The sequence below is a fragment of the Aspergillus tanneri genome (assembly GCF_003426965.1).
Source record: "Aspergillus tanneri strain NIH1004 chromosome Unknown AapTan_3_pilon_pilon_pilon, whole genome shotgun sequence".
NCBI classification, from domain to species: Eukaryota; Fungi; Ascomycota; class Eurotiomycetes; order Eurotiales; family Aspergillaceae; genus Aspergillus; species Aspergillus tanneri.
In genome coordinates this window covers 4,287,109-4,299,277 of record NW_022984630.1, presented here as the reverse complement: position 1 = coordinate 4,299,277, position 12,169 = coordinate 4,287,109, and the positions used below count along the sequence as shown (strand labels likewise).

At 49.0% G+C, this 12,169-nt stretch overlaps 4 protein-coding genes across 4 annotated transcripts; 3 read left to right on the top strand and 1 right to left on the bottom strand.

The window, feature by feature from the left end:
- Positions 1–1,851: 1,851 nt before the first annotated feature.
- Positions 1,852–3,130, top strand: ATNIH1004_005215 (uncharacterized protein; the record flags this gene model as incomplete). The annotated part of the gene is made up of 2 exons (XM_033569869.1): positions 1,852–2,914; positions 2,970–3,130. 2 exons carry the CDS (start codon positions 1,852–1,854, stop codon positions 3,128–3,130), a joined length of 1,224 nt encoding a protein of 407 aa, XP_033428675.1.
- A 748-nt stretch (positions 3,131–3,878) lies between these two features.
- On the top strand, positions 3,879–5,860 carry ATNIH1004_005214 (GMC family oxidoreductase; the record flags this gene model as incomplete). Its single annotated transcript, XM_033569868.1, has 4 exons — positions 3,879–4,261; positions 4,319–4,896; positions 4,943–5,578; positions 5,646–5,860. 4 exons carry the CDS (start codon positions 3,879–3,881, stop codon positions 5,858–5,860), a joined length of 1,812 nt encoding a protein of 603 aa, XP_033428674.1.
- Positions 5,861–6,808: 948 nt separating this feature from the next.
- ergS lies at positions 6,809–8,320 on the top strand (the record flags this gene model as incomplete). The annotated part of the gene is made up of 1 exon (XM_033569867.1): positions 6,809–8,320. The coding sequence occupies one exon, from the start codon at positions 6,809–6,811 to the stop codon at positions 8,318–8,320; it is 1,512 nt and encodes a 503-aa protein (XP_033428673.1).
- A 1,653-nt stretch (positions 8,321–9,973) lies between these two features.
- ATNIH1004_005212 (fungal specific transcription factor domain-containing protein) lies at positions 9,974–12,169 on the bottom strand (the record flags this gene model as incomplete). Its single annotated transcript, XM_033569866.1, has 5 exons — positions 9,974–10,517; positions 10,563–10,901; positions 10,952–11,122; positions 11,169–11,320; positions 11,384–12,169. The coding sequence occupies 5 exons, from the start codon at positions 12,167–12,169 to the stop codon at positions 9,974–9,976; spliced, it is 1,992 nt and encodes a 663-aa protein (XP_033428672.1).

Genomic DNA, 12,169 nt, shown 5'->3' with positions numbered 1-12,169 from the left:
GTGATTCCTGGTGTTTCCACTAAATAACATCTACTTCCTAATTAGGCTAGTTGGCCTGTAGTTGATAGAATAGCTCCCTACGCCCCATTTCCCCCTGAGTTCACAACAATAATATTGGTGACCGTTGAATAATTGAAGTTAAATATGTTGTCATTCGTAGCAAGCCAGACATAATTGCTGTGGGTGGTGCTGAGCGGCGACGGCCCAAGGAGGGTGGTGGGTCACTTCTTGGGCCGAGTAATCCACCTTCGAGGCCTGGGTCTGGAAGGAATCGAATTAGAAGCTACGGGATAGCTTCACTGCCGCTCATAACTCTACGTACCAATTCCCCCGGCACGCCGTAAGTACCCCTACCCTCTTATAGAGAACCTGCTCTAACTTACCTTATAAATTTCTATACTAATTAAGGAGACAGCCCTAAGGAATGCTATATAAGGATTTTATATTTATAGGCCTTGTTAGAAATATAGTAAGCTATACCGTGTTAACTAATGTAAAATAAGATTTCTTATTAGTCTTATATAATATCTGTGTCGGTAATGTTATATTTATGAAAAGGTGTTTTGAATTATCACTAGTAGGCTATATATTTGTCCCCTGGACTCCAGGAGGTCGTGGGAATAAAACGTTTGTTAATTGGTACGATAACTATCATGCGGTGTTCCCAGCGCGGGAATCAAAACCCGGAATCATACTGACGAATCTTGGGAGTGGACCGTCTCGACCAGGTGACAGACTACGTTTCATAAAACCTTATTTGGCCTCCTACGGACCGTTGAAGATATTATTCCTTACGGGGCAGCGCTAATAATCCTTCAAATTCCTTAATACTCAGTTCCAATGGCTCTAAATCTCTTCAAGAAATACGGAGCCGGGTTCTATCCTGTCTATCGACAAGTTTCTATTGCAGGCGCACTTGGCGTCACCCTGGGGCTGATCTTCATTCAGCATCCCGATGACTGCGAGTAGGCTAGCCATAGGTTCTCTAGCTACTGGGTGTGTGGCATTGAATTTCAGAGCGGGTCCGCAGCGGGCCATGGGCGGTTCTGACGATGTTAATGTAACCTTATATACTGTCTAATATAATGACATGTACTTAGGCATTGGACCTAGATCCTTCTTATATTCCTAGTTCTTTATATTATAGTAGCAGGGCTTTAAAATACAGTAGCATTAAAGTGTTTTTGTATTGTACTACTATGTATTAAAAGAAACATAGGCAAAGGCGTGCTTTAAAACTAGGCTGATGCCCAGCCTGATGAGCTGATTTCTTGATTGAGTTTCGTCAACATCTCCGATTTCGGAATAGATACGCTGCTCGGCTGAGACATTTGATATGGGAAGCTCAACCTTATGAAACATTTTATAAAAGCTGTACCACGAGCGACCCGCTGCAGGTTGGGGATGAGCAAATAGTAAGCAGGAAGAAGAATGACTGCTGAATATCTGCGTAGAACTTTTCTCTGTGAGTAGATTCTTGAGTGAGAAAGATGCTGTTATAGTGGTCTCTTCTTGACTATACGTTACATGCCCAATACTTGGGGCTAGACATATCTTGGCTCGACTTTGAGCGACACTACATTCCGCTTCACAAGCTTAGACACTTCCTGCTTGGTCATATTACAGGAACAGAGTGGAGTATTGGGCAGCATTTGAGGTAGCAGCGGCATGTTTAATTCAAAACCAGGAGTTAGCCGACGGTTCTGTGATATTCTAGAACCTCACAACTTAAGTATAAAGAGTGGTCAATAACCCTCCTCCCATTGTTTCTTTCCTTAATCAGCTTTGTCTTTTGATCAACTCATCTTTAAACTCTAAGAATTCACGTCCCATTCAAGGGGAACGTGCATCATGTCAAACACGAATGCCGGCCTCTTCCTCACGGCTGTGCTGGCTTGGTTTAGCCGAGATGTCGAGAGGGTGATCAACCGTCTTGACGCCGTTAACAATGGCCGGCCAATTGAATGGAGGACGGATACTGTGACGGACTTTCGTGGTCATCCTATTCCTGCAGGCGCTGAACGACTGATCCGCTGGGATGACCGGCACCCTGATCAAATTTTCCAACATGGATTTGTGCCCCAGTATGCGCCTCCAGAAGGGGACGCTCTCCCTGACCAGTATCTCAATCTGGAGACATATGTTGGACAGAACACGCAGTCCATTTTTGTCAGCACCGCCCGCTACTACAACCAAGACGGCCGCAACCAACGATGGACGCCTCGCAACATAGCCAATCGTTTTGAGTACGAGGTCTTCGCCTACGGTGGCATTGATATTAATCTTAGCTTGGGCCACGCTCATCAATACAGTAACCAAAGGGAGGTAGCATTCCCCGGCGGTATCAGACCGGAATTCATTCGAACCGCTCGTGAATATAATGCAGAGGGGCGAATCACTCGCATATGGGCCAACGGAGGCTTCAATACACAGGCTAATGGTGCCGGCAACTCACCTGAGCTCCGTCAGCTCCCGGACCCAGTATGTGGTCCAAATGTCCCCGTAGTGTATTGGACTGGTCCCAATCCCAATCAACATGACGAGCTCAAACGAGACACGACTTCTACGAATCCCATGCGTGAAAGTGGCGGCCCTCAGGTCGATGACTTGTCTAAAGATGAATGTCCTGCCCTTCTTCAGCCAAACGAGGAGATTGATTCTGTGAAACTTGAAGTCCAGCTCTCTAACGACCTCTCGTCCGGAACTGATGATAAGATTCTAGCAAAGATCGGGACCGGTGAGAAATTGATTACACTCTTCAATGGCCCCAGTCGGGGTGATTCCAACACGATCGAGGTAAATCTGCAAGACGTTTTTGGAAAGAGCAAAATCCGTATCACCGATCTGGAAAACTTGGTCATATTCCAGGCTCCAGTGCCTCACCCTATTGCCTCTGATGACTTCAAATTGAAAGGTGGGTTATCTGCGAAGTCTTTTATTGACGCCAGTAACTGATAAGTTGAGAATAGGTTTTACACTGTATATTCGCGCCGCCCAGTCGGGCCGACGCCTTGCAAACAGCCAATACAGCTCAGTGGACAAGTGGCTGGGAACCAACAGACCTGATCTCACGACTGTGTGGTCCGGAAAGCTTGATATTCGCCAGTGGCTTGATGACAACAATGTCTAAGAAAGTTAAATCTAGATATGTAACGTGACTTCATGTCTCCTATTTTGATAGTGCAACCGTATGGCTGTGTCTCGTTCTGCTATGTTAGTTATATATATTTCTCATTTCTGTTCAGCTTTCTTGGTCCTCCATGTCACTCATTTTTCTTACGGCGGATCCAATGCTATCCTGTATTCTTGTTTGCGCCAAGTATTTCCAGAGGGAACCATTAAGGTCTTATAATCATAATCCATGCCATGCGTTGCTTCTCGCGATTTAAATAGCTAAGATGCTTGTTTAGACGGGTTATATTCAACGAGCATTGCTTTGCAGAATTACCTCGACCTTAGCGATGCGTATGCAGCTGATCGTGTAACTATCGAGACAATTGTAAAATACACAGAAGACACTTTAGTCAGTATGCAGATCGAATTACAATAGTTAATATTAGTAATTTGCCATAGGAAAGAGTGAGTGTAGTCTTAAGATTCTTCTTGGCTCAATATATATTCATTTCAATATAGCACACGATAAGAACTGGTGAATTGACCATGCGAACAGTAAATAGAAGGAATATAGGATATCAATGCACTTCATAGTGTTAGTTAGAACAGGACAAAGTATATGATGAAGGAATTCCATGAGTGGATGTGCTATTCCAGGATCTTCCTTCGTCCAGCCAAGAAGACTAGCTGCAGATCGACCAGCACTGCCCCGCGAGAACCACGAACGATAACTAGTTTGTACAACATCCATCTGACCTTTCAGTATGACTCGACTTCAAGACTTCACGAAACACCACTTCGACTACCTAATCATTGGCGGTGGTACAGCCGGCCTGGTTGTTGCGCGTCGTCTTTCCGACCGATCGGACGTGAGCGTCGGCGTCGTCGAGGCAGGGCCCACTGCGCTGGATGAGCCTGCGATCAACACCCCCGGTCTCTACGGCGAGACTCTGGGCGGTCGATTCGACTGGAAGTTTGAGACAGAGGCGCAATCGGGGCTGGAAGGTCGGACAATCCCATGTCCACGGGGAAGGGTGCTGGGAGGCACGAGCGCGCTGAACTACATGGCGTGGACGCGTGGGAACCGAGAAGACTACGATGCATGGGCGGAGTTGGGGAATGAGGGATGGGGATGGGATGATCTTCTGTTCGTATACTGATTCTGCGCATCCCATGCGGAATACAGTTATGCTGAATCAGGTAGTCCCTTCTTCCAACGCAGTGAGACCTTTCATGTACCAGACGCTTCGCACCAGGAACAATACCGCTCCTACTACCAGGCCGAGGCCCACGGCACGACCGGACCCGTTCACACGACGCACATCCGAGAATACGGCCCGTCTCATCGGTTCTGGCATGACACACTGCATCGATTCGGGGTGGAGGTCAGTGCGGATAGTCTGGCGGGATCGAATGTTGGCGCATGGAACATGGTGTGCTCGATCGATCCGGAAAAGCAGGCGCGCAGCTACTCGGCCAATGCGTACTACCTGCCGGTGAAGGAGAGGCCAAATCTGGCTCTCTTGACCGAGGCGATTGTCACGGAGGTGTTGATGAAAGACACGGGCGAGACATGGACGGCGTCCGGGGTCCGCGTTCGCTGTGATGGGGAGATGTCGGATATCGTAGTTTCACGGGAGGTGATTGTCTGCGCCGGCAGTATCCAGTCACCGCAGATTCTCGAGCTTTCAGGAATTGGGAATTGCGAGGTTCTTTCGGCAGCTGGGATTCCGGTGAAAATCCACAATCCCAACGTGGGAGAGAACTTGCAGGACCACCTGAGTAAGTAGACCACAGCTGAATGATGCCTGCCTGACAAAAGGATCAGTGACGGTCTCGATCTTCGAGGTTCAGCCTTCGCTGACTACGCGTGACGACGTGCTCAGCGACACGGAGCTGTACGAGGCTGCGACTCAAGAGTATGAAGCATCTCGCACGGGGCCGTGGACGGTCCTCCCTTGTTCGATAGCGTACTGTCCACTATCAACGTTCATTACGCCCGATCAACTAGCCGATCTGCATAGACAAGCAAAGGAAATAGCGCAAGAGACGGGTCGACACAGCGATGAGATCCTAGCGCGCCGGTTTAAGGCCAATACCTCCCTCGGACACATAGAGTTCCTCTTCGATCTCGGGAATTGGAGTCCCTTTTTTGCGTCGGAGCCCGGGAAGAAATACGGGACTATGCTTCAGATGTTGCAGTATCCGTTCTCGCGGGGGTCCGTTCATATACCACCACAGTCATCGGATTTTCGGACGACAGTGGCCGAAGATCCATTGATAGATCCACGTATTTATCTCGGACCTGGAGAGATCGACCGCAACGTGATGAGCCTGGCGCAGGAATTCGGGACTCGGATCTGCCAAACGGAGCCTTTGTGCAGCATCATCCGATTCCGGAGCCACCCGGCTACGGAGGAACATGACAAATTTGTTGTGCAGAACACTATCACAGATTGGCACCGTAGGTATTTTTTTTTTTTTTTCTTCTTTTGTCTCTTTTTTTTTGGCCCCGTGCTAATCCGCTGCAGCCATCGGAACGTGTGGGATGGGAGGCAAAGCAGGCGATCGGCAAGGCGTGGTGGACCATCGTCTGCAGGTTTACGGGACGCGCGGGCTCCGGGTCGTCGATGCAAGTATCATGCCGCTGCAAATTAGCGCCCACATTCAGGCAACTGTGTATGCCATCGCCGAGAAAGCAGCGGTTATGATTCTGGAAGATAGGGCGGAGTCCGCGGGTCTATAGGGCGTGGAACGAGCCAGACCTCCACTTTTGATTTGCTGATGCCTAAATCATAAAAAAAAAAACGAGACAATGAAAAGAAAAAAACAGTGAAAGGACAATGATCGTCAGGAGGTACCAACAGAATCAACAAAGGCCTTTTAGGGCAAGGACTACTTCAGACAAAGGATTGATGAACAACACAGTCATCTACTCTACAAGGCTACCGTTACGGAAGATTTACTAAGGTAGGGCGTCTGCCCCACTTATCCTCAAATGCATTCCATGGTGCGTCGCACCCTACTGACTTCATTCTCCACCGACGAGTAGCCATCCGAGGAGTCGGCGAACCCTGAAGCGCCGAAGAAGGCTTGGTGGGTGAGCTTAACTGTGCTGCCTGAATGATCGTTCGAATACGGGTTAAACGAATGCGAGGTCGTTTAGTCTCAAGGGCTAGAAAAAGGGGTTTTTATTAACAAAGACAAAAAAAAAAAAAAAAAAAAAAAAAATTGTTAATTAAAAGAAACTAAATTAGAAAGAGAAAGGAAACGTGGAACCACGCTCATCGGAGACCAGATCAATCCATTCTCCAACTGGCGTATCGAGTCACAATGACATGAGAAACTAGTACCATTCATAGGAGTTACAGCGCCACCCGATAGTCATGGCCCAAGCCTACTTAAGACGAAACTCAAAGGATGGTCTGCTATTTGAGGACCAATCCTGACCTGCTGAATGCGACTGCCTAAGACCTGCATTTCTTCTGCATTGACTCCTCCTAGCTCAGCTGGTGAGACCGTTACAGTGCAATATATAGGGGTTGGCCCACTCGTTTTGCGCGCCCTCCATCGTCGCGACTGCGTCATTCTGCTCAGAGACGCGAGCTGATTCTTAATACTTGCTTCTTCATCGGCTATTCATCCCATCGTAAATTCTCTTCCAGATTTATACTACCACTCTTGCATCATCCTCATGGCAAATCCTCCGGGATGTGACGAAATTCGGCCTCGTCGGGGGTCGACCAAAGGCAGGGTGAAACCGCCCAAACAACCCAAAGCAGCGAAGAAGGAGCTTCTCCTCGACACTGTCGGTCCATTTCTAATGCAACAGCTGGATGAACATCCTAAACCAGACCACCCCCATCTCTATTCTCTGCCGTGGTTTTCCCAGCCCAACGGACAACTATTTCCTCATCATACTCCTCACCATGTCCGACTCAGCCGCAGCAACAGCAGCGATCGTAGCAGCAGCAACAGCAGTCACACCCTGGTGGACGCCAGCTCCTTGTCGGACACCCCGTCTGACCGTCACTCGGGACGGTCGAGCTCCCCGGCGTTGAGGGAGCCGCGAACATTCTCTTTTCTCAAGCGCCGGCGACGACCCGTCACCATGGACGAGAACCCAGACACACAACGACAGATCGTCGAGTCGCTGGCGGCCCGCTACGGCAGTGTCTCACACATGGGCATGCTCGACCGTAGCTACCGGTTCTTCGTGAACAAGGACCAGACGGGCGCGCTCTGCTATAAGGTACTGAATCATGTGGCCATCGTCAGCGGCGATCCGCTCTGTGAACCGGACCAATTTGACGCCATCCTCGACGAGTTCGCCCGCTACCGCAAACGTCACTCCTGGGAGCTGGCGTTCATGGGCGCCAGCGAAGTCTTCGCCAAATACGCACGGAAACAGCGGTGGAACACGATGCAATTCGGCGTGGAACGGGTATTGAATCCACGCACCAACGACGTCCTCCTCGAGCGCAGCAGCAAGCGAGTCCTCGTCCAGAACCGCCAACTGCTGCACCCGGATAAGGGGGGAATAACCCTCGGAGTCTACGTACCAGCCTACAGCGAAGACCTTGCGTTTCAATCCGAGTTGATGGCCATCTACGACGCATGGCGCGAACAACGCAACCAAAGCGCGACGTCGACCTCTCAAGCTTTCATCACTGTCTACAACCCGTTTGACTTCCCGAACCTCATGACCTTCCTATACACGCGGGGACCTGACGGAACCATTAACGGATTTGCAGCTTTGCGGCGCGTCGGTGCCAACAACGGCTACCATATCGATCCGTGTATCGCGGCACCGGGAGCCCCCAAGGGGATCACGGATCTACTGACCTACGCGGCGATGGCGCTGCTGCATCGGGCAGATGTATCGCATTTGAGTCTGGGGTACGAGCCGTTAACCGAGCTGGGAGAGATCAGCGGCATGTCACTGACATTGGAGCGAATCACACGGTCAATGTACCATCACACGTACCAGCGATTACCAATCCGAGGCAAGAAAGCGTATCATGATAAATTCCGACCCGACGCAAGTCAGGAGTCTGGGTTATACGTCGTGTTCCCGGCGGGGGCACCGGGCATTCGTCAGATGTTGGCGATTGCACATATGGCGAATATTAGTATTCGGAAACTCATGCGGACTAAGATCGAATCCAATCCGACGAAGGGTAGTAAGAAGGAGGAATCACGATAGTACTAGCTGCTGGTTGGCTAGTATCCATTCTTTTCTTATTTTTCCTGGGAACGACAGTCCAGTTATAGCTGTATATTACCTCATCTCTCTCATTTGATTTCTTTTGTTGTACTATAGACTACTTCGGCTTTCTTTGTTGCTTTCGCTCCATTTATTTTCATTTCTTTGTACTCATTGAACTTCTTCATACTCATTTTCTATGTGAATACTGTATGTATTAGTCGAGCATTTAATATACATCATACCTTATCTCCACCATCATCATCCCAGACCTAATCAATAAGACAGATATCTACATTCAGAGTACATAAAACTCCAAATCTAGTCACATAAACTCATCGTAGGCATCATCTTTCTGCTCTATTTCCTCAGCTTCCTTGATATACTCCTTGAATCGCTCGGCAGTAGTTTCGTGAGGCTTCTGCTGTCCCTGACTTTGACCTTGTTCCTGGTTTTATTCTGAGGTTGAGTCTGACTCTGTTAGGATTGATTCCTACCCCGTTCCTTAAGTCCATCTTTCTTGTAGTGGCGATCTAAGTCAATTGATTAGATTAGATATATTATATTGGAATATAGTTATTGCTAGACATGGGCCGTCCGACACGGCTGTTAGTAATTTGTACAGAGGATTAGAATAACAGGCAATAGTAGACAAGGTTAATAACGCTATCTTACTACCACGCAGAGCTTATTAGTGAAGAGAGGAAACGGACCAACAATATAAGCGTCATTGACCGAAGATATCAGGAGTCCGGATCTTCCCTAATAGAGTACGTCATCCATGGATGAGGTCTGGGTATTCCTTATCCGGAAGTATATTTGCTGTTAGGTTTGGTTGGGATTCTTTGTGTCTGAAGATAAATATAAGATCTATGTATGTATATATTTAGCTATACGGAGTATATATGTATTTACTCTGTAGTCTCGAGTCTCGTTGGTAATGTTCTTCAATTAATCTCTGGACTAAAGCTCAAAGTCATTAATACCAGGTTGTCCGAATACCTTACCCATAGACAGAATACGGAGAACATTTCAATCTAATGCATCAGCTATCTAGTCAGTACAGTACAGGTCTAAAAATCACTCTATGAATGACATTCATCAAACACGGTCCGTTTCAGCTGCCCTTTTGGTAATCTCCATCACCGATAAGAATGTTGATCCAGCGGGCCATTGAAAAAAGAGGTCATCGGGGCCAATAGCTAGCTCTGGCTGGGCGGCAAATGGAGAACAGACTTTCTACCAAGAAAACTAAGCTTAATCGGGCCTGCGGGGTTCACCGTTTCTCGTTTTTCTCGCATTTCGTTTTCCTCGCGAGAATACGGATTACCGTATCGGGGACTCATACTAAGCGATCTGCAGGATTGTGTTTAGTCCAGAGCATTACTTGGCTCGGACAAATTGCCTACTCTTGGTGCTACTGTTGGGCCCTATGAGTCTATAACTACTCTGTATGGTATGGTGAACTGCAGTTGATTGCCTTCTATAATCAGTATAAGTTAGAGTTCTTTAGTGTAGTCCACGTAGATACAGATTTGTGGGAGAGGAGTACAACAGACTAGGTAAGAAGAATAAATATATTAAGCCAGACTAGTTATACCCAATAGTTATTATCAATATCAATAATTACCTAAGTTAGGTAGTCCTGATTAGTCACCTGCCTCTTGATTCAAAACTCAAGGTATCCCACTTCTCCAAAACCTCATCCAGTTCTGCCTCGCCTTCCCCCCCCTGAACGGTGACAGCGAAATTCGGGTACAAACTGCTGAACCGCGCACGATCATCGGCAGTCCAGAGTTCGGATTCGAAATCCCGGAACAGATTGTGCATTTCCAGGGGAAGACCAGTCTTCTGCTGAGCGGTGAGCTGTACAAGACGCAGCAGCCCTTTCGGGAGAAGCGCACGACACGCCAACGCATGAAGCACACTACACAGATCGACAAGGGCAGCATGATTCTCTGCCGCCCGCGGGTCCTCCAGCAGTGTGAACAATGCGACGGTGACGTACTGCATGTAGCTCATCGGCATGCAGTCCATCGGCCACTGTGACCGGTACGAATGGATGATATCGTGGATGTGTCGTGCAGAGGAGTTACGCAGATATCGAGCACGCTCCATTGAGATGACTGGCTCAGACATGTCTGGTTGGTTACGGAGAAAACCAAAGATTGTCAGGACGATGGCGTGGTATCTCATGCTGTAGGTGTCAGCGCCATGCTGGGAGAATGATTCTCGTTCTTACTGCATATCCATCGCTGCGGGGGTCGTCTCGTGGCCAACACTGATACATTGGGGGATTCGCGAGGACCACCGCTCTAAGCGATCATGGAAACTATCAACCATCGCCTCCACGTCTGCATACGGATGCGGCTCGTCAAACAAATAATTTGATATGTCCCACGCTATCAGCTGCAGTTCGAATAGCGCATTGGTGACGCAGTTCGTGTGTGCCGGGACCGGCCCCGTCCGCATCGGATAGGAAACCCAGGTATCACCGGGATCGTGGTCTCCAGGAGAGTGTTTGCGATCAAGGCTCGGTTTCTTCATCACCGGTGGTTTTTGTAGAGTCAGCGCTGCGGTCCTGCCACCAGTCAGACAGACCCAGACATTTTTCTTAACAGGCCGACGGACGGAGTAAGACTGAACAGGCCAAAGACCGCAGTATTCAGTGCTCGATCCATCTGCATTTTGTCTCTAGCCTCTGCGACGAGACGCGACCGTCGAGCTGCGAGTTGCCGGGCGCAGTCCCCAATTTCCACCAAATACTTCCAACCCAGCCGGTCTTTACCGATGATGCAGGTGCTGTTTTGTCAAACACGGAAAGCAGACGCAGGGTGAAGCAGCATACCTGGTATATATGCAGCCTAGACCCTGCAAGGTCGGTAGACTGACTCGGCCCTCTTCCCGGGCCAACAGGTCTTTTGCTTCTGCAAGAAAATGGAAACCTCTGGAGGTTGGATCGCCGTCGATGGTGAATGCTTCAGGCCAGTCCGAGTAGAACTATGCAGGTCTCGAATCAGTATCGTGACTTGAACAATAGTTTTAGCACACTATCTATCATACACAAGCAACTGCCAGAACGCTGTTGACTAGGAGAGGAGAACAAAATTGAGAATTCAGCATTCCGGACTGCATGTCCCTGATGAAAAGATCGCGATCAATCCAATTCAGAACCAGATGATCCCAGGAGAAATACAATGAGACGAGATGTGACACGAAGTCATTATCATGGGTGACGGACGTCCATGGATGGGCCGAAACACGGTACAGTGGGCTGTCCGTCAACCGCTTGATATCCATTATCTTTCGACGGGTGCTCGGCACTGACTCCTGTCGACTGATTCCGTCTCCGTCAATCTGTTCGCACATCGACGGACTTCCAGAAGAACCGGTGGAAGGGTGCGTCACTGCCAGCCGCAGACGGATCTCTTCCAACGACGCCGCATCACTACGAATCAGACTGATGATGTTGGAGCTGTTGGTTCGATCCCTATCTTGTAATATTTCCACGAGTCTTAGGAAACATTTCCGGTCGTGCTCCAGGGACTCGAGTCGACGTTTCAGGACGATCTTTCGACGTTCGTCGGCCTCTTCATCCACGATACAAATGTCGTTATTTTCGCGACATCTCTGACACGGGACACCGCCGGTGCACTGGTCGGGATTAATCGCCAATGCTAGCGAGGAGATATCACGGAGGGGAGCTGAGGCACTCCGCACCTTGGTTTTCTTGGTCTGACATTTCCTGCACGCCCTGGATACGTTCCTCCGCCTGGGCGGTATCGCCAGAGACCCAGTGCTGTGACCAGCGAGAGCTGGGGCGATCACTCTCTCGCGACGGTTAGTCAT